Source organism: Watersipora subatra, chromosome 10 (genome assembly GCF_963576615.1).
Source record: "Watersipora subatra chromosome 10, tzWatSuba1.1, whole genome shotgun sequence".
NCBI lineage: Eukaryota > Metazoa > Bryozoa > Gymnolaemata > Cheilostomatida > Watersiporidae > Watersipora > Watersipora subatra.
The window spans coordinates 19,726,312-19,750,338 of record NC_088717.1 but is presented as its reverse complement, the minus strand read 5'-3'; the positions used below and the strand labels follow the sequence as shown (position 1 = coordinate 19,750,338).

General features: G+C 35.3%; 1 protein-coding gene across 1 annotated transcript in view; it reads right to left on the bottom strand.

The window, feature by feature from the left end:
• The window catches only part of LOC137406554 (ABC transporter G family member 23-like), a 33,544-nt gene extending 11,963 nt beyond the window's left edge, over positions 1–21,581 (bottom strand). The window contains exons 1-9 of the mRNA XM_068093151.1: positions 21,444–21,581; positions 19,726–19,856; positions 19,341–19,454; positions 15,560–15,696; positions 12,891–13,024; positions 9,489–9,627; positions 8,838–8,910; positions 6,863–6,982; positions 2,558–2,680 (exon numbers count right to left, since the gene is read on the bottom strand). Of these exons, the coding sequence (XP_067949252.1) occupies positions 2,558–2,680; positions 6,863–6,982; positions 8,838–8,910; positions 9,489–9,627; positions 12,891–13,024; positions 15,560–15,696; positions 19,341–19,454; positions 19,726–19,856; positions 21,444–21,547 (1,075 nt within the window). The 5' untranslated portion in view covers positions 21,548–21,581. The remainder of the gene's footprint in view (positions 1–2,557; positions 2,681–6,862; positions 6,983–8,837; positions 8,911–9,488; positions 9,628–12,890; positions 13,025–15,559; positions 15,697–19,340; positions 19,455–19,725; positions 19,857–21,443) is intronic.
• Between the last annotated feature and the right edge of the window lie 2,446 nt (positions 21,582–24,027).

The following is a 24,027-nucleotide window of genomic DNA, read 5'->3' as shown; positions in this document are numbered from 1 at the left end:
TTATTAACTTATAGCGTACAATTCCGTACCTTTTTTCAACAAAGTACCAGAGTCAATCTGTACCATGAGAATGTGCATAGAAACACTTAATTCGCATGATAACACAACTGGCTCACAACTCCAAATTCGCATGATGTGATTCATGTGTGTCATGGAAACATAATGATTAATTGCTATAGAAGTAAGCTCATTCTTTCTGTATCTTGGTCTCGGAAATTTAATGAAAATTTTTGATTCAATTTTATGAATGGAATTTTTTTAATTTAATGAAAGTTAATGTCAAAATAATTAAAAATTAAAATAATTAAACTTTTTAATTTAATAACCTAATTTTTTTTAATTTAATAAAAATTAATGTCAACATGAAATTCTACATTGAAAATTTTATGTCAAATGAGGAGACATCTTTAGCAGGAAGCTGCTTACTGTTGTATTATGGGATTTGTTAGGCTCAGGCTATATTGGTGTCTGAACTCAAGGCAGTACAGGTGGTCTTGGTAATTACGGTGAATGGATAAAGCTAGTGGGTATCGCTAGTAGATTAGCTAGTGTAAGGCAGTATGAATAGGATATAAAAAAGTGTAACGAAAGACCTCTTCTTCTTCAAATCAATACATGTAAGTGTACACATTTATACAACACTTACGTCATATCAATGACGTAAGTGTTGAGTATGACGTATTTTTTCATGACGTAAGGCCATTAAAAAATTAAAATGTTGACTTGCAACAAAATTCACATTACAGTTATTTGGTATCAAAAGATCCACCAAGTCTTACTCTGTTGTGTTGCAGGTGCCAAATACGTGGAAATGTGATTACAAGCTCTTAAAAGCTCAAAAACGAAAAGCTAGCGTAGATTAGAATCTCTTTATTTATCTGACGTAGTCATTACAGTTTGGTTATTGTCTTGTCACGTGATGTTGTCACATGAATTGAAAGGCCAATAAAAAGCTCAATATAAAACTTATCGTAGCACTAGTTTATGACAAACACTTCGGGTTTTACCGAAGACCTCGTATCAAATATAGATGCTCGCTACTTTACACTTTTGTTTCCGGTTGGACTAATCGTCAAGTCGTAATCTGATCATGTGACCTAATACTTCGAAAATAATTTTTGCAGCACTTTTCGATTATCACAGGTAACCAACAGGCTCGTCATGATTATCAGACAATGATATGTACTCCTTCGAGCTAAGGTTAAAAAGTTTAACGATTTGTTACGGTAAGTTATAAGATATCAGTGCTAAAAGTGACAGCATTACAATGACGATAAAACAGACGCGTAAGAACAATAGACATAGTTTTATTGAATGCGTGAAGTATATTTGTGAAAATATTTCGACGAATGAGATTGCATGAAAGTGTAAACAGAAATCATCCTGTAACAATTACGTCCCATTTGAGCCGTTTTGGAAAGCGAATCCTAACTACGGCGGTCTCGTATGGCTACGATTAACTGTTCATTTTTAAGCTTTTAAGAGCTTGTAATCACATTCCCATATATTTGGCACCTACAACACAACAGAGTAAGACATGGTGAATCTTTTGATACCAAATAACTGTAATGTGAATTTTGTTGCAAGTCAACCTTTAAGGAAATAGTCGGACTTCCACGAAAAACTAAAAGAAAAGTAGGATGAAGGCCTCTTACAAAGAGAAGGTATAGTGATAAGACAATACCTCGCACACAAACACATACACTATGTTTCCTTGACTGGTTAAACCGCAAATCTACATCATCCGAAAGATTTAAATGGTAAAAACCCGCAAGTCAAGCGAATTTTGTCACAACCCAAGTTAATCGAAAACATGCGAATTTTTATGGAAACACTTATCACATGATAACTCAATGGGCACACAATTTTTGCGTCGCCCGCATCGCCCGGACTACAGAAACATAGTAATCGAACTACAGCCTAAATGAAATACTCTTACTGCGTGTAATCGAAACACTGATGTCTATCATGACACCGCAATTTCTAAAAATTCGTTATTTTTGTCTGAACAAACTGTGATAATTCACAAGAATGAGGTTTAACATTATAATACAAGTTTGCTTTTGCAACTTTTATCTTGCTCATTAAAAAAAACATGGTTATTCTGCTAGGTTTTTACGCAAGCATAGTCCTAATTTTGTTCAAGTTTTCATTACTCAATCACACATGTTGACCAGTGGAAAAAATTACATTGAGCATTCTGTTTACCTGTGATTAAAAACTGAATTCGTGGTTTCAATAACAAATAATCAGATAGAAAAGTAGATTACATAAAGCAAAAATTCTTAACAGATTTGCAATTAAACTTGGCATCAAGTTCTGCTTCTCACTCCTCATGTCAAGAAGAAGGTCAAAAACTATGAACAACACTAAAAACAACATTATAGTTTTTTGACAAATGATAAGTTATTAATTCTAATAAACTAAATATACACTCTAGTTAGCCAATAGTAATAGTTGAATATATTTAAATCAACACTCAATGGAGAAACCATACAAAACTTTACACGATTGGAGACGATTGTTTATTTTTTTACATCGAGAAGTAGTAACTTACCTCCAACACAAAAGGCAAAAAGAGCGATCTGTATGGCTGGCAAAAGGAACTGAAAGAGAAGAAATCCTATTTTCCTTTTGAGCTGATTGATGTTTTTGATGAGCAAGGCAGCGACATTGGTAGCTGTCAACAGAGGAGAGCAGGCTTGGGGTAGAGCGGCAGACGTAAAAATTAGAATAACCTTCAAACTTATGCAATAAAATTACTCTTAAAATATTAGGAAATGTTTAGTTATGCTGTACGTTAAAATAGGCCTATATAATACTACTAGCCTATATAATACTACTAGCCTATATAATACTACTAGCCTATATAATACTACTAGCCTATATAATACTACTAGCCTATATAATACTACTAGCCTATATAATACTACTAGCCTATATAATACTACTAGCCTATATAATACTACTAGCCTATATAATACTACTAGCCTATATAATACTACTAGCCTATATAATACTACTAGCCTATATAATACTACTAGCCTATATAATACTACTAGCCTATATAATACTACTAGCCTATATAATACTACTAGCCTATATAATACTACTAGCCTATATAATACTACTAGCCTATATAATACTACTAGCCTATATAATACTACTAGCCTATATAATACTACTAGCCTATATAATACTACTAGCCTATATAATACTACTAGCCTATATAATACTACTAGCCTATATAATACTACTAGCCTATATAATACTACTAGCCTATATAATACTACTAGCCTATATAATACTACTAGCCTATATAATACTACTAGCCTATATAATACTACTAGCCTATATAATACTACTAGCCTATATAATACTACTAGCCTATATAATACTACTAGCCTATATAATACTACTAGCCTATATAATACTACTAGCCTATATAATACTACTAGCCTATATAATACTACTAGCATATATAATACTACTAGCCTATATAATACTACTAGCCTATATAATACTACTAGCCTATATAATACTACTAGCCTATATAATACTACTAGCCTATATAATACTACTAGCCTATATAATACTACTAGCCTATATAATACTACTAGCCTATATAATACTACTAGCCTATATAATACTACTAGCCTATATAATACTACTAGCATATATAATACTACTAGCCTATATAATACTACTAGCCTATATAATACTACTAGCCTATATAATACTACTAGCCTATATAATACTACTAGCCTATATAATACTACTAGCCTATATAATACTACTAGCCTATATAATACTACTAGCATATATAATACTACTAGCATATATAATACTACTAGCATAAATTTGCCTCTTTGTAATCTTATAGTAATTTTTTCACTTAAAAATTACTTTACGATGAACTTGCACAAAATTTTAATAGACTATCAAAAAGCATCTTTTTTATCATTCGCGATTGTTTTTTATGGTGTTCTGACTGCGCGGATGTTTCAAGATTAAAATCGACAAAATTTGGTCGCGGTTAAAGCGCTCAGGAGGAAAGGACGTCTCTAAAAATAACGACAGTAGCAGTGATTGTTGTTTATAAGAGATCAATATCGTCTCATCGACATCAGATACTTATACTCTTGCATTTAAAAGAAAATCAGACAATTTTTAACCAACCTAACCTATCGTTAAATTGTTTTAAACATCTATAGCAATATACCTGAGACCATTATTTGAAGTTTCATTTTAACAATCAAGAGCAAATAAAAAATAAAATATATGTCAATGGAGACACGTAACACTGCAACTTGAACACAATAGCTGATGTTATAACAAGAAGGACAAACAGGAAGTGCAACTACTGATGCCATCCAGGTCATTTGAAACATCAGTTTGCTTATAACTGGCTAAAATATACATTCAGATTTAGTAAACACTCATAACACATGGCTTCAACTAGTCATTTGATGGAGAATATAAAAAATTACACATTATTGTTTATAAAATCTAGTCTGAGTTCCAAAATGATTCAAACAGTCACGATGTATTTTCAGAGTAAAGAACTTTGGCTAAAAATATTTGTAGAACAATTCAGTAGCGCATTTGCCTGAGATTTGACTTTAAATGACAAACTCCGGACACTAAAATATTTTACTTTTAAATAGTTTACAAACTCTTTGAAAAACAGTGATTTTATTAAAAATAATCAAAGGAGATGCACGAGAAAGCAGACCCTTATTTAACTCAGCAACTTTTTAGCTTTTTTCTGTAGGATAACTGAGAAATTCAGCTATCGGTTTTGCAAGGCCGTTCTTTATGTAGAGTTTGAGCGCCGTTGGTTCATTAGTTGGCTGCTTTAAACAGTTACATGCAATTTTTGTACACGTCCTCAATGAGTAGTCAAAATGGTTATTGTTTTTGAGCTGTAGCCAAATATGCGTATACATTACAAAGAAAACGTGCTGTAAATTCCAGCATATAAGTTGAAAATTTGACAACAAATTTCAAGCTTAAAAAACCCATCCTCGACGTATATGGCAGTCGCGTTTTTTATAACACGAATTCTAGTAAAATTCAAATTTTAAAAACCATCGCACATTAAAGTTACATGATATCACATATAGAGATTTATTTATAAAATAGTAAAAAACTAGTAATCCTCAACATGAGATGGATCAAACACAAAGTCCCATTTTTCTCCATTCAAATTGTCATCGCTAAGATTCTCTTCTGGAATACATGTTTTTTAAAATTTATAGCCCACACATTTAAAGCTCACACATTGGTAATCCATCTGATGAGAGTGGTAATCCACTCTCGTCCATTCATCCTTTCCTTGTATATGAATCACGACTTCTGACACAAATCTTTTTATCGGTGTGATTCTTTTGTTAAAACCGTACATATTATCAAAGGTGGCAGTTTCGTTTTATCGGTGGGGCGGACTAATACAATGGTGAAGTATTGTTTTTCATGCTATTTTGATCTTCACTAGAACTGTCGTTTCTCGTTCTTTTGTTAGTCGTTGTACATATTGCCGACAGCACAAAAAACATGGACCCTTTTGCTGATGGTGTTGTTGAATGCCATTTCTTCAGCTACGCATCGCCCGCCTTTGATACCGACTGAACTACTAGCAATCAAACGATTTCATCCAGAGGATGGGTCAACTTATATGACAGGTACAGGTCAGGATTTTTAAATCAAACTTGAGACCTCAATTTCTACACCGAGTCAATATGTGTCCAAAAATTTATAGTCTTTCAAATGACCTGAAATTTGGTGATTGAACGTAAATATTTTTACTTAACAACACGGTATTAACATATAGTTTCACCTGAATTGAACAACATGGTGTTAACATATACATTGTAGTTTCACCTGAACATGGTCCAACATGATCTTTGAAAAAGTTTAACATTAAAATTGTCACAAAATAAGGTAGGTTTTATATACTTTTGTGGTTTTCACCCTGAACATAAATTACAAACCCAATTAACAAAATAGGTTGTATTGTTAGCATTTATAAACTATAAAAACAACAGAAACATCAAACCTAAACTAGTCAGCCAACGAATGATAATTTGCTAAATTTATTGTTATTGAGTTACTACATGAAACTACTACTAGTTCCTACTAGTAGCTATTAGTTACTACAGCTGTTTTATTACTAATGACACTCACAGAAAATAAATTCATTTTTTTCTAAAAACTTTAGGATTTGCTGGGTTTTTGAGTTGACTGAATAACATTTCATAAGCATGAAAATCAAATGTCAAGGTGAATATGCAGTTAATGACATCATAGTAAAATATCTTTCAGTTAATTTGTATACACATAATGATATATGAGATAAGATAATAATACATAACATAATGACTTGAAATATAATATAACGAAATATAGCGAAATGCAATATAAAGTAATATATTATTAATATAATCCAACACAATGTAACATAACATATCATAATATAACACCGTACAATAAAATAACATAAATATAATACAATGTAATCTGTTGTAATGTAATGCTATATAACATAATATAATAACATATATGTTATAACATGTATATAATATGACATAATATAATGTAGTTAACAACGTAATACATAGTAGAACATAATATCACATAATAATATATAGTATATTTACAATTTAATAAACAATTCATTGTTTATTATATTGTTATGTAAAAAAAGGACAAAAAGGAATTTTCTTATGTTGCCAATGATCGGGACATTTAATTTGTATATTTGCTCTAAACCGTCTGTCTGCTAAACCGTCTGTCTGCTAAGCAATTTGTGTTACAAAATATTTCCATTGTGATTAAATTATTAGCTGGACTATCATGGCACCTTTTGGAAATGATGAACAGAAGCTCTTGCATGCATGGCTACAAGAGCCATTGCTGACGGACTGCTCTGCCTGGTACTTGTAGGACCCTGATCCTAATAGTCTCACATCTTCATCATCATCTGCAGATAAAATACTCAGGATTAAGGCTTGTACACACTATATCACAGTACGTCAGTGCTAATCCCACAAAACATCAGTGATCATCTGTGATAGCAATTTTTACACCACCATAAATCTATCTGTGTTCACATCGGCAAATAATTCGCAGCATTGCGTGTTCTCATTATACAATGCGGTCGCTGAAACGATGTAATACTAGTCCCGAGTATGCGACAGCCAATCACTATCGATGCAATACTAGTCCCGTATATGCGACAGCCAATCACCATCGATGAAATAGGTACTAGTCCCGAATATGCGACAGCCAATCACCATTGCCGAAGTGGAGCAGATCGCACAGACTATTGTAGATTATCAGAGAAATATTAAGAAAGTTTGACAGCTGCAACATATGCCGTCATATCCGTGTTGAGCCGGCAATGCCACCGGTCTACCGTGCACTTAGTCGATAAATGGTTGTCGAGAGGGCGACTCCGACATTCTGCGATCAAATGTGAGCCAGCCCTTAGCCTTTATAGCCACAACAATGAAACTCAAATGAGGCATCTGAAGTCAATACAGGTTTTGGTAGTCTTGAAGCGATCTCTCCTCGATTATCAAATACGTACTTCAACAGGCGAGTCTAAAGATGTCAATGGTTAGTATAATCAGGTGGGTCAAGAGTACATTAGTCGGTCAATGTTAACATCAACATTGGTTTTGTAGTTCATATCTTTACTTTAACCCCAAAAGTACGTTGTTTGTTTAAAGAATAGCCTTAAACATTCTGTGTTTCCCAAATTAGAGCAATTTAGCAAACCTTTTTCTAAATATTTAAATAAATGTTGAAAGAGAAAATTTTTAAACTGTAAATTCAAATGAGTTAAACAGAGAAGTGGAAAGAAATTGTCTAATCATTAATCAATAAGATGCTGCCATATTAAAAGATTTAACCAATAAGATGCTGCCATATTAAAAGATTTAACCAATAAGATGCTGCCGTATTAAAAGATTTAACCAATAAGATGCTTTCGTGCTAGAAACTCTAATACTTTGGTTTTATATTGCAAGATCTAAATACTAACATGTGACATATTACCATACCGACCCAGTAATATGCTACCATATTATAAGACAGCCAATCATTTGTTGCCTTATCACCAATTGAACCAATAATATGCTTCAGATCTTTTAATCTTGCTTTTAATCTTACATACTTAACTCGATAGAAGAAAATCCAATAGGTCTATCTTAAAAATCTCAATATACAGAATTAAATTAAGCAAGACAGTGAGCTATTCTAAGCACTATTTGTTGTAACGGTTCCCCAAAGACAAGACGCAATTTATGCGAGATCCTAGTAGATTGGAAGCACGAAATACTTTGTCTTTAAGTTGAAATTCTAAACATTTAGTTTTTCACAAATATGGTAGAGGAGCTTTGTAGAGCAATCAGTAGTGTAAGTCACAAAAAAGGTAAATGTTAAACGTGCTATAGCTTCATATACATAACTCTCAGCAGATATAAAAAAGCAGCTACATGTATATTATAATTTTTAGGCGAAACATGCCATGATTCATCTACTAAATAGGTGCGCTAATATCGGCAAGCATGTTTTATTTAACTGGTTAAACACTAGTTTGAATGATTCAATATTTTGTTACATCTAACTTTTTTCCACTGATCGCTAAGCACTAGTGAACAAAGTAAAGCGATCATTTTCTCAAGTTTATTTTTTGTATAACAGATTGAAAAAGGAATGCAGTGTCATTAGTTATGTTACACTGTGAGTCATGACCGTTAGTTCCAAGCTAGCCTTTACACTATATGAATGCTTTCTCCATAACAGTCTAAACATCATTTAGAATGACCCACCTGGATTGTCGTCAACTACTACGACATCTACATCCTGCGATGAGGACCCTGCAGATTGAGCGCCATAACCATTCTGTAGAAAATTATTAATCCTCGGTTGATATCAACGTATTGGTCAGAATGAGTGAATTTAGAGAGCTCACTTATGTTTTTAGCTGCTAATGAAATATTTACCTCATATGTGGCAAAGTATAACACAATCTATACACACTCAGCAAAATATGACACAGCCTATACACCCCTAGAAAAGTATGACACAGTCTATGTTTCTTTACTAAATTATAACACAGTCTATCTATCCTTACTAAAGTATAACACAGTCTATCTATCCTTACTAAAGTATAACATAGTCTATCTATCCTTACTAAAGTATAACACAGTCTATCTATCCTTATTAAAGTATAACACAGTATATCTATCCTTATTAAATTATAACACAGTCTATCTATCCTTACTAAAGTATAACACAGTCTATCCATCCTTACTAGAGTGTAAAACAATTTATTTATTCTTCCTAGCATTATAACGCATTCTATTAATGCTTAAAGCATCTAAACTTTAAGTAGAAGTCGGCCACAGTCTAAGTGGTGTTGCTAACAAATGACATTCTATCCACCTTGTCAACGTAAGATGTAATCTAAAGACTCTTACCAAAGTCTGATCGTCCTTGACACAAAGGTCAAGGAACACATTTTCCAGGCTTGTTTGTTGGAACTTCTGCATAAGTTTATCTGGTGGACCTTCAGCAAGAATCCTACCACTGCGCATGAGGCCAACGCTGTTAGCAGACCTTTGGGAAACATGGAGATTGCAGACATGAACAGAGCTTAGTGTACTGTATATATATATATATATATACGTATATATATATATATACGTATATATATATATATATATATAATTTATTCATGTAAAACCTTAGATAAAAAACAACTTCATTACTATTAGTTTCATGTCTGTTACGCAGACAATCATCAGATAAAATTGTTTTGGTCCAACTGAGTTATATATGTAAGGGAGGTGTAATTACTATAACGACTGATAGCTATGTAATTGCATTTCGTAGTGCGTATTTAGTAGAATGTCGGCATGTGGAAGCTAGCTCGTTACGCTTGTTGAGTGAGCTCATTTCTGGTTTTGTGAGGATGATGTACTTTTCTGATATGCACAGGTTACAACGCTTGAACATCACTAACAACCCACAATCAATGATAGTCCCAGCTGACAAGACGTCAAACTTCTACAAAATAGGCATTGCCGAATACAACCGACTACTCCAAAACAGCATAACCAACTCATACAAAAAGATCGATGCTGACGTAACAGACAGTATTAACAGAGAAGCCAAAAAGATCGCTACAACTCTCGACCTAGACGACAGAATTAATAGTATGACCCAACGAGACGCGTTTATCACATTGAAAGACCACAAAACCAACTTCATAGAGAACCCCGCATGTAGATTAATAAACCCTGCTAAATCAAACATCGGATGCATAAGCAAAGCAATTCTCGACCGCATAAACTGTAACATCAGCAAGAGTCTAAACATCAACCAGTGGAAAAACACCGAAGAGGTCATTACCTGGTTCAAGAATATCCAGAACAGAGATAGAGCTATCTTTATAGAGTTTGACGTAGTCAATTTCTACCCCTCTATCCAATCAGCATTGAAATCCAATCTCCTCCCTCCTCCAATCAGCATTGAAATTTGCATCAAACTACGATAACATTACACCTGAGGACACAGACATCATCATGCACACCAAACAATCAGTATTATTCAACGGAAATACAACGTGGGGCAAAAGGGGAGAAAACTCCCATTTTGACGTGACAATGGGGAGTCACGACAGAGCAGAAACGTGCGAATTAATTGGCTCATTCTTACTACACGAGATCAGTAAGAAGCACAGCATCAACCTAGGACTGTATAGAGATGACGGTTTAGCAGTAACAGGATCTACACCCCGCCAAGCCGAAAAAATAAAAAAAGACCTCTGCCTTATATTCAAGAAGCACGGACTAAACATCACAGCCGAAACCAACAAAAAAGTGACACACTTCCTAGACGTCACCTTCGACCTAACAACTGGGAAATACTCACCGTACAACAAACCCAATAACATCCCGTCATACATCCACACTCAATCCAACCACCCACCCTGCATTATAAAGCAGCTACCTCAAGCAGTCAACCACCGACTATCAGCAATCTCATCCGATGCTAATGAGTTCAACCGAGCAGCACCACCGTACCAGCAGGCATTGACAGCAAGCGGATATACACACCAGCTGAAATTCGCACCCCATGAGACCACTACACCAACTAAACAACACAGGCGACGAAGAAAAATCACATGGTTCAACCCACCATATAGCAGAAACGTGGCAAATAACATCGGCCAGACATTCATCAAAATATTAAATAAATCTTTTCCGAGCAATCACCCTCTAAGAAAGCTATATAATAGAAACAACACAAAGATTGGCTACAGCTGCATGCCTAACATCAAACAAACCATCAACAATCACAATAAGAAGCTCTTGAACAACGCCTTGACGCACCCAGCAAACAACAAAACATGCAACTGCTGTGCACCAAATGAATGCCCTCTCGAAGGAAACTGTCTTAGCAAGTTGCTCATTTACCAAGCTGTAGTCACCGCAGACGATGGTAGCAAACCTACAAAAAGTTATATTGGCCTCACAGAAAATACCTTTAAGACACGACTCAGCGGCCACATATCATCTTTCAGGCACCAGGACAAGCAATCTGCCACAGAGCTTAGTAACTACATCTGGCAGCTAAAAGGCCTGAACACACCGTATACAATTAAATGGAAAATCGTTCAACACGCAAGGCCATACGACCCAGCCACCAAGCGTTGTAACCTGTGCATATCAGAAAAGTACATCATCCTCACAAAACCAGAAATGAGCTCACTCAACAAGCGTAACGAGCTAGCTTCCACATGCCGACATTCTACTAAATACACACTACGAAATGCAATTACATAGCTATCAGTCGTTATAGTAATTACACCTCCCTTACATATATAACTCAGTTGGACCAAAACAATTTTATCTGATGATTGTCTGCGTAACAGACATGAAACTAATAGTAATGAAGTTGTTTTTTATCTAAGGTTTTACATGAATAAATTTTATATTTAAGCTCTGACCACTCATTGAGCACTATCTGGCAGCTTTAACACACTACATTGGAATATATATATATATACATATACAAAAAAAAAAAAATTGTTTCCTCACCCCGGATACCCCGTATGGGTGGTAAATTCTGCTCTAACTCGGGTCTCCTACCAGAGACCTGGGAGTTTGAGCACTCGTCTCAAGATCTTAGCTGTTCCCAATAGCGCACTTTTCTGCAACTCACCTGAGTTGATTGTTGTTGGTATTTGGGCAAGCCACATTTTATGCGCCGGTGTTATTGCGCCCAGTGCCCCAATGACTACTGGGATTACGGTTGTTCTTACATTCCAGCATTTTTCAATTTCTTCTCCAAGAGGGAGATATTTCTCTACCTTTTCTTTTTCTTTGCTGGCTATATTGTAGTCATTGGGTACTGCTATATCTATTATAGTAGCCCTCTTGTTTTCCTTGTCTACCACCACTATATCTGGTTGGTTTGCTAGGACATGCTTGTCAGTTTGGATGTAGAAGTCCCAGAGGATCTTAGCGCGGTCATTTTCATTGACCTTACCAGGAGCTTCCCACCAGTGTTGTGGTTTATTAAGGCCATACTCATCACATAGACTTCTATACACAATACCTGCGACATGATTATGCCGCTCAGTGTATGCGTTCCCTGCTAGCTGTCTGCATCCACTGATGATGTGTTGGATGGTCTCAGGTGCATCTTTGCACAGTCTGCATCTAGGATCGTCTCTAGTGTGATAGATTTTCGTTTGGAGTTGCCTTGTTGGGAGCACATATATATATATATATATATATATATATATATATATATATATATATATTAGTTACAGATAGCAACAGGAAGCCATGAGAACTATCTATCCCACTCACCTGGCTTCCTCGATGTAGTGGGTAGTTATAATAATAGAAATCCCTCCAGTAGATGAAATTCCTACTAAATGATCCCAAATCCGCTGCCTAAGTAAAGGGTCAACTCCAACAGTGGGCTCATCAAGTATTAGGATCTACAGACAGAGATAGTGTGTAAAGACAAGGGTATCAGTCACAACAAAAGTTGCAAAAGCAACTGCAAAGCCTCAGAAAGTGAGCTGCCGACCGCAGCTGTTGCCTTAGCCTGTCATGACAAACTGTTGTTTTTGCGAAGTTGTCCCCCGTCGAGCGGGCGAGCAATGCAATAACAGCTTGTCACAAGACGTACTGCACCTGATGCATCAGCTGCACTTATAGGGAGTTGTTCTCTTCCGTCTATGCGGCTTAGTTGCAATGTTATATCGGTCGCTCCATTGGTAATCATACGGTAACTGATTTCGCGCAAAAATTTATGTAGAAAAAAATAAGATTACAACGTTTAACCAAAGACCAGTCTCTGTTGTAAACTTTAGTAAAACTTGAGAATAAAATAAATTGAAAATAAAATCCATAAGAACAAATAAAACTGACTGATACAAAAGTAGAAATTAAACTGACTGAGCGCAGAAATAATGACATGTTTAGTCGCTGTTGTTGCCTAAGTTCTCAAGTTTTACTAAAGTTTACCGCAGAGACTGGTCGCTGGTTAAACGTGTAATCTTTTTTTTTTTACATAAATTTTGCACGAAATCAGTTATGATTACCAATGGAGCGACCGACATAACATCGCAACCCAGCCGCATAGATGGAAGAGAACAACTCCTTATAAGTGCAGCTGATGCATCAGGTGCAGTACGTCTTGTGACAAGCTGTTGTTTTGCTCGCCCGCGCGACGGGGGACAACTCCGCAAAAACAACAGTTTGTCAAAACAGGCTATTGTTGCCTATGTTTAGACGATTTTGTGACCAGTCTTGGTTGACTACAATTTGACTTTCATCTTGCTAAATATTACTTTAGACTCAATGCGACTTATTGGTTATATACACATTGAAATGCAGAGAGTTGTGTGCCCAGGAAAAGCTTTACCATGCAGTGTCTGAACAATGTTTAGTAATAAACAATATTAGGAATGTGGCTCTATCAAGTTAAATAAATCTTGATGCATGTAGCAAGACTAATGTAATCAATGAATACATGGATAATAATACTAATGGCGGTGTAGAAAAATAATAATAGTAACAGTAATAGTAATAATGCCAATAACAACAACCATAACAAACTTTACTATAATAGAAGCAGTGTCCATCCGTCTCTCTGAAACCACTCTAAGAGCTTTAGGAAAAAATACTGCTTCGCACAAGATTTAAACTCCAGTGCTTCAGTTTACAGTCGAGCGCTCCAACCACTACACCACTCAGCGGCCTTACTACTTTACAAATTAATTATGGATATACTGATTCCTGATTACGATCTCTCACGGTGCACAGGACAGACAAACGTACTAGTAATGATAATAGTAGCAACAACAATAATATTAAAACGTGTGATAATTGTCATATAAGCAATAGTAATGCTAATAACAACAATAACATTAATAATGGTAATAATGTTAAATATAATAAAAATATGCGTATGCAATATGTATTAATACAACCAGGCACGATAACATTAACAGACCAAAGACATGAGTTATTAGTAACATAAATTCATTATGTCTACATGAGGGGGTTAATCTCTAGGTTTATCTCTAGGTTTATGTCATCCGCAGGATGCAAACGGCCAAAATCCACATCTTTAAGCAAGCTTTATTACTTTCAAACTTTTACCAAATGTTTCATGCTTGCGCAAGATAAAAACGACATTTGCGAATGATGCGCAAGAATTGCCGGGCAAGCTATTCCATTTTAAACATTTTCTGTACTTCAGTCGTTCTTATTTCAATTTGAGCAGTTGCGAATGCGTTATGACCTCTGTCTATTTTAACAAAATGCCTGCATTAATAAGCAACATGCGAATGTCTATTGAAACACTTATAGCTAACTCAATGTGCACACAACTTCAAATCTCCATCATCTGCGCATGAAAACATAGTGCATGTAGCTGAGTGAAGTAGTTCTAGCCACTGTACATAGCAGATGGGCACTATACAAACATTACCAAAAACTATGGATGAGTTATTATGTTCAACAAGCCATTACCTACATTCTCCATCACTCACCTCCTCTCATACTAGTCTGTAAGTTTTCAAACACTAAATCATTTAACCTAGCCATCCAATGACTAATTTATATATATCTATCTCAAAGTCCGTCATTCGGTGTGTCCAGCTATAGCCATTATAATTTAGAAACAAAATATTCGCTTCATGCTAAATTTGATCTCCAAACCTCCCAATCCCCAGACGATGATCTTACCAATTAAGCTACACTATTTTTTAGACCTTATGCGTTGTCGGTTAAAATATGCATAGCACTAAAGCTTGCTCTCACGGCTCTTATTAGTAAGTTTAGCAATACAGATAGTAGTGTACTCAAATTAGTCTTTGGTAATGTGCCAGGCTAATGGCAAGTGGCAGATAATTACAATACCTGCCATTGTTTATAAGTTGTTTTTAAGACCCCTGCAACACTGGGCATTTGGCTAGCCAACCTATAAAACCAGGTGCTATTATAATACGCAAGGAGCCAACCTCTGGAGAATGAAGAAGAGCAATGGCGAGAGACACCCTTCTCTGCTGTCCACCACTTAGTTGATGAATCATTCTCTTAGGCGGAGGCAGTTCCAGGAAGTCCAGAAGAAACTTCATCCTCTCCGTTATTTGTTTAGCTGCAGAAGTAGTCATATTTATTCTCAGTCAGCAGCGCAACAAACCAAAGTGCGAAACATTTGTATATTTGCTCTAAACTTTCTGTCTGCTAAACAAGTCGGGTTACAAAATATTTCCACGGTGATTTAATAATTATTGAGCATCCGTGTAAAATTTGAAGAACTTCTGAATCCATGAAAATGAGAACAGCTGGGCTATCATGTCACCTTTTGAAAATGATGAACAGAAGCTCCTGCATCTATGGCTACAAGAGCCATCGCTATTGGATCGCTGATTAGCCTGCATGTACTAGCCCACAGCATGAGTGCTGCCTAAAGACACTATTTTGAGTCTAAGACAATCTAACTTTCAGACATGTTAAAACATAGAAACTAGAGGTTACTCAAAGCTCGCTTCCGCCTGAAGGTCCAAAGACGCAGACCATTTTAGTATTATGAGGTTACAGACAGGCAAACAAACACAAGTGGTCTTATCAGCTAGCTAAAGAACCGATAGCGTGATAAGAAAGGTTAAACTTCAAGATAGCTAGGCGCACCCCTCTGAGTACTTTTATGTGTAAACTCATGTGTTTGAATCTAGTGGAAAGTTGACTTGTGGGTCATTCTAGCAGAACTCTAAAGTGGTTTAGTGGTTTTAGTAGTGAGACTCTTACTAGTATCGATGTCTACCTAGATTAGAATGTTAAAGGTTGACTTGCAACAAAATTTACATTACAGTTATTTGGTATCAAAAGATTCACCATGTCTTACTCTGTTGTGTTGTAGGTGCCAAATATGTGGGAATGTGATTACAAGATCTTAAAAGCTCAAAAACGATCAGTTAAAAAAAACAACCGTAGTTTGGAATCCCTTTATTTTGATGAGGTATTCAACTTGACATTCAACAGTAAATCAATAACTAATAGTACAATCAATTAGAAACTTGAAATTAACTAGTAAATTAACCAGCCAATCAGATAATGAGTTTATTAACTATCACATTTCAGGCTCCTCTTAATTGTTAGTTGCACACAAAGATAACACAATGAATAATATACTCCCATCGCCTTGATATGTGTGCATACATGTGACGATCTCACTGATTCTAAGCTCATAAAATGCTCAAATACCTACACATGCCTCACTCAGAATTCTCTATCTTGTCGTACTACCTACTTTCTCTATCTTCAAGAACTTCAATCAGCGTGTCATTAGCAATTAATACCTTATTAGCAGCCATTTTGCAGCCTTTGCTGGTATACCTTAAAACTAATAATCGTATTGATTTAAAACTTTGGAATCACACTGAAAATCTGTCACCCAAGAATCTGCCAAAATTTTGTAATCCTAAACTGGAAGTAGTAGAAAACAAAACGAAACAACATTCCTAATTATTCTGGGCTTCAGCTTCAGTGTTAAACTGAACACAAGAATATAGATGCAGTAGATTCCGAGGCGGCGCAGGCTCTTGTTGTGTAATTTCAACTTTAGGTCAATTCAACTTAAAATTGCAAAATCATTTTGATTATTTGAATGCGATGCTCGTGACTGTACAAGAAGAAGACTGCAATAGACTATAAGCGTGACAACCGCTACTGAAACTTATTCTACGATAAACAGTGATTATAGTAGCTCATGCTCATAGGGGGCTGCTCCGGTCAATGTCCGGCCTGCAGTGATACAGGTGCTTTTAGCTGGAATGTTCCTTACTTCTATTGCAGACGTGTATACCTCTATTTCAGACATACATGCATATTTAAGCCAGAAAGCTTTAACTAGATGGAATATTTATGCTGTTGAAGTTGAAAAAAACTATTTAAAAAAACATTTTCAGTTGGCTCGGAGGCATCAAACTTTGACCTCTTTGATGTTTGCCAGTCAACAATTGATTCCATTCACTGATCTCTCAATAATGCAACACAAACTGTACTATGTACATGTAGGTTCAGGTCAGAGATGCTAGTCAGAAGCAAACACAGTAATGTGTTAGTCATTAGCTGTGTTCCCATTAAAACTTTTCTGAGTGGCAATTCACGTGAGGATTATTTGCTAAAAGAACTCAGGCAAGCCTAACCACAGGCTGATTATCTTGTAATGTTTTTGAAGACTGTTGAACCACATGATACCAAACTAGCTGATTCCAGCAACAAAAACTAGATATCTCCTGTTGCTCATAATCAAATTGGATGAAACTTTTCATGCTTTTTCGCTCGACTGTTGAAGATCCATGAATATAAGAGTTATATTAACGTGTCTGAAGGTTTTGACTTGTTAAAAATATATGACATTGTCTGGATGCAGACTGGATGCAAACACAGATGTAACTTTTAAGCTAATTGTCGATCTGTTTATTTACACAGCCTACAGTAATAGTAAAACCTTACTAAATGTTGCCTTAACTCAATCGCAACCTTAACAGTGTACTCGAGTATTTTGATCGTTGATATGCTACCAAAGCGAATTATCTCGCCTTTGAAATTTACTCATTCCAAGTATTGCTATTTCTATGTTATGAAAGAAGATTTTTGATTGGTTATGTAAAAGAAAATCTAGCTAATCAGCAAAAACCAAAACTTTGTCTCTATGATATCTTCTGTAAAATACTAAACCAATGTTGACATCAACATAAACCGGAAAACATCATGGCAAATTTAAACTTGATCGATTAAGATCAATTTTCTACTGACCCTGGAAGTGAATATGCAGAGCCAGAGCAATTAAGACAGTGAAAAACTTAGTAAATCAAAATCAAATAACAATTTTTTATAGTTTAAATTTATTATTAACATTTAATTCTGCTAACTTGAATTGCTATGTTCTAACAAAAGATGAACTTTAGAATGAGAGAGTCACAGGTATTTGAAGTTAGTCGGTTGCTAATGAGTTAAATAAGCCGATCTGAAATAAGGTTTTGTGATCGACTATTGCTACCATTAGTGTTTGGTCGAGTACTAATTGTGGGAGGTGATTCACACATCTCAGTCTGTAGACAGAGACCAATCGAGTTATAGCTAGAACTTCACGATATGACGATTTACTGTTTGATGGCGATTTTGAAGGTAGACTATTTGTAAGAGAAATCATCAATCGTATAAACGATATAATCGTGTAACGGTGGTTTATTACATCTGATAACTTTCAGAGTGAGAGATACTGTAACTAAGGTGTGTGGGCCTTTTAGTCTTATAATAAGCTCATTCCATGGTCTTCCACACACACACAAGGATTCATAAAATAAATATTTATAATTGTCACGAGCACAAATGTTTCTTTTTAAGTTGAAGTATACAAATAAATATTAGCAAAAAGTTACAAGTTTTTTTACATAATAAGAATATCGCAATATATTGTGGACGACTGTAAATAAATGTTTTGTGATATATTACTGAATATGTATTGAACCGTCTGGTGGTTTTCGGAAATCGTGAAGCTCTAGCTACAACGACGAACTGATGTCTCCAGCACTAGACAATAATAGTCATGAACAATTGGGTAGAAATGTCAAGTCAAAGTATCTGGCCAAGTGTGTCGAAATCAAAAAGGTTACTGGTGGCTACTATGGAACTATGGAATTTGTAGAGTCAAGTGAAGTGCTATACTAACGACATTGTTCACATACTGTCAATGGTATTCCAAGAGGTCAGTTGGTACATTAGACCACCTACCTGACATCTTGTGAATCCGGCCAAAGAAGTGCATAGTCTCAGAGATGGTGAATTCTTGGTAGAGCGCCAGTTCTTGAGGCATGTAACCTACCCTCGAACCAGGGATGTTACTTTCTAAAATGAAAGGCTATCTAAAACTGGGCTGCTTACCCAGATGCCAGACGAAGAACTGTGATTTTTGATGTTTATTTCCATAAAATACAAACGTTTTTAGGTTTGGCTATATGATGGTATGAATTTTAGTCAACCATTTCTGATGCCTAAATTGTAAGCCCATCGTGAACTTTTAAAGAAACCAAATGAAAATGTAAATCCAAACAACTCAGCAGAAATGATGGATTAGGGCAGACAGATCTGAGGTACTTTTTGTAAGTACAAGGCTTACCTAAGGAGCCAGGTTTATAGCCTAAAACCCGCACACTGCCTTTATCAGGTTTAAGTCTACCAACAATCAGCTTTAGTAGGCTGGTCTTACCACACCCACTTGGACCCAGCAGGCCATAGATGTTTCCCTTCCTGTCGATGTAAATAAATGCCATAAAAATGAATGATCTGACGCAAGTTGGGTGCATGTGCACTCATTATTATCATACTAGATCATACTAGATTACTAATAACTATAGATCATACTAGACTACTAATAACTATAGTTCATACTAGACTACTACCAACTATAGTTCATACTAGACTACTGATAACTATAGTTCATACTAGACTACTACTAACTATAGATCATACTAGACTACTAATAACTATAGTTCATACTAGACTACTACTAACTATAGATCATACTAGACTACTAATAACTATAGTTCATACTAGACTACTAATAATTATAGTTCATACTAGACTACTAATAACTATAGTTCATACTAGACTAATAATAACTATAGATCATGCTAAACTAATTATAACTATGGAACATACTAGACTACTAATAACTATAGTTCATACTAGACTACTAATAACTATAGTTCATACTAGACTACTAATAACTATAGTTCATACTAGACTAATAATAACTATAGATCATGCTAAACTACTAATAACTATAGATCATACTAGATTACTAATAACTATAAATCATACTAGACTAGTAGTAACTATAGATCATACTAGACTAGTAATAACTATAGATCATACTAGATTACTAATAACTACAAATCATACTAGACTAGTAATAACTATACAGTAGATCATACTAGATTACTAACAACTAAAGATCATACTAGATTACTACTAACTATAGATAATAGTCCATGTTTCGTGGCAAGAACTCTACTACCCCAAATAAATTCCTGGATATTGTTCATCATACAACTATTTTCACATCAGGAAGTGATGATATTACTCGAATGAATTAACTTGTTACATTCATCAGTAGGCTATTCCTATATTAAAGTTTGGGGGTTTTTATATGGAGATTATATGACTGATGAATGACTGATAATATTTCTCTATTAAAATAAACTAATACTCCTTTTTACTAATTCTCATCTACTCCTGGTTACTCTTACTGCTTGATCGCCGTGTTGAGCAAGTCGGGAGGCAGAGAATGTTGTTACTATGAAGTTATGAAGCCAGCTGTCTAAAGCAGGTCCTGTTCTATGATGTCAATTGTTCTTTGCCTCATGCATTATTAGCGGCAACAACCACTAATAATGCATCACCGATAGTCCATATATTATAGCTAAGGATGCTTAGATTACATTCAGCTATAACTTTGCATTTTATTAAAATTTTATTATTTTCACGTTAGTGTTGGTACAGAAGGATGTGTATGCGCTTCTATGTGGACACCTCTATGTGGACACCTCAATATATTAACTGTTTTAGAGAAAATCAAGTGGCCATCGTATCAGTACAACAGAAATTTGCTCTGTATTGAACACGTGAACAGCTATCCGCCTTCCCACTTCTAAATTTATGCCAGACAGCACATAAATGGCAGCGATTCTTATTAGTTCAATAACATAATCTTTTGGGAAAATTATTTCCTCGCTTCTAGTTTTAGCTTTGTTCAAGATACAACATTGCAGACTGAAACAATTGGTTTTGATAAAAAAAATCATAGCATCAAGATGGTGTCAAAATCCTTCTCACCTGACCATAAGAGTTGTGCCCTGCAACACTGGCACCTTCTTTGTGTAAGACTTGTACACATCGCAGACGTTGACAGCCAGAAGTGTGGAGTCACTTTCCTCCATCTTTCTTCAATGAGTTTACTGCACTGGAATACAGATCGTCAACTCATAAAAGCAAACCAGGACACACAATCGTAACCAGGAGTGCGATAGCCACAACTTGATTGGCTGCGGTAGATTTTGAAAAAATGCCAGAACATTGTTTGGACCAGTGCCAAGCCCTTCGGTGCATCCGTTCTCGCCACACGAGCAGCCCAAACAGTGATACAATTACTCACGCATACCGGAGCATGGATTGACCCATATTATGAGAGTAGGCTCTTATCTTGGAGCCCTGGCAAACAATGTTTGTTGAAGCAGGATATTTGGTAAATATGAGCAAATATACTAGACCAACCAACGGCGGCCAGCGAGCATTTAGAGTAGCTGTAAACCGGTTGTAAAGTTGATAGTTTGACTGAAGAGGTAATTGATATAAAAATATTTAATATTTGAATATCATTAAAGGGATTAAAACGAGTTAAACTTTGTTTCAGTTTTAGCTATAGCTTGTGAGCAAAAGCATTTAAATTTCTTAATGGTTTTTAATTAAAGTAGAATATATTTTTAAAAACTTGTTGTAAAAAATGTAGACTGTTTTAGCTTTAATGTAACACCATCCACCTACATTGCCACAATCACTGCTAAAATCTTTACTATAATATGAGCAGTGTCCATCCGTATCCACGGTTGAGGTTGAAAAAAGATTGCATCATGCGGGATTCGAACCAACAACACTCAGCTTTGCTGCTTGCATGCTACCACCTGCACCTGGAAGTATTGCGCACATACTTATTATCTGCGCTTTTTTGGCACACCTAACAATTTGTCACAGCACATCAGACTGCTAATAGCTCATATCATCGATTTTCACAATTCAATGTTGTTTTGTTGGTATTTAACAGAGACATAAGAACACAACTCCGTGTAGAAGGTAAATCTGTGTCATATAAACTTGCTGGTAACAAGCTACTGTTGATGATAGCTATATTTGACCTGTAAGATTATGATATGATGTTGATTTTCTTACATCCTGCTTGGAAGATGTGTTCTCTGCTCTACAGTTGCTGAATGGATAGTTATCCTTCCTTGATGCTCGGTTCACATAATAGACAAAAACCAAGATGCTAGACTGTGCTGGAACTTTAAGGCACTCATAATGAGAAATGTGAAGCCTAAAATCCAATGTTTTTAAACGCTCTAAAAACCTTTTTATTTAAAAACATTGTCTTATTTTTTCCATGGACCAACTGTTAGGTTTTAATTACAGATAAATAAAAACACATGTAGTTGTTTTATTTTGCTTGTTAACTCACTTTTTAACTTGTTAAACTACCTCATTACATTTCCTCTACTAAATATGAATACATCAATAGGTATAAACAAGTAGGCCTGCAATGTTAATTTTAAAAGTTTTCAAAATATTTCATTAAACTAAACTCGATATGATATATAACATAAAAATATAAACATAACATAAACATAAAAAGTTGTGCTACTCAACAGACACTAAAACAGCACTTCGCTATTAGTTTTCATCGCCAAACTTTCCGCGACTGACACAATCTCACACCCTGCATTTAGAATAAAACAAAAAAGGCTCAACACATAATGAAGAACAGACATATTCGTAATATATGAAAACAATGTATTATTGGAAGGGCATTCTAAAAAGAGTCTAGCGTTTTCGCACAGCAGCAACATGTAAAAAACAATTCACTTTATGAACTTTGACTGTTTTCCTGCCTCTTCTCTGTTATTATCTGATTGAAATTTGATTTCTTGTGGGTAAGTAAAAAGGTTATTCTTGATGTATAAGAGATTAAAATTCGAATTCACATAGGCAAGTTGTTTTGACGACAAATACACTTTTTCCATTTTCACGGTTGATTTTTGCTCCCCCCACAAACAACAGCTCACACCCCAGCTCACACAGCGTTAAACAAAGCATTACATTGCAAGCTCATCACCGACTGTATGAGAAATTGACCTGTAAAGTTCTTTTACATCATTTTACAGTGCTTTCTCTTGGGTCTTATATAAGCATCATGAAATATTTATCAGAAACCAAGAAAACAAACCTATCAGTGAAATCAACAGCTGGCATAGACTGGAATACATCTGACACTTGTCAACCTTTGACCATCAGTTAATGGACTTTGCTTGAAATAGGTCATCAAGTAACTACCCTTACACTAATTGGGACAATGATCTCCAAAACTGTCGCACTCTCCATCACATCTTGCTGGCAACATTCCAAAAATTAGACCAACTCCTACGCACTTATTCGGGCTGTTTGTTGTCTTTTTTATCAATTTTAGTATTTGTGTTTCTAACAAAACACTACGCTACCATATGGATGGTTTACTAGCATAACTACGCTTGTGGAATACTGTGACATGTTGGTTTTTCAGGTTGTTAACACCTGACAGAGATAGACACCTGAGAGATATTGACAACATATTCTTTGTCATTGTTGTGATACTGGAGAGATCAAGGATGTT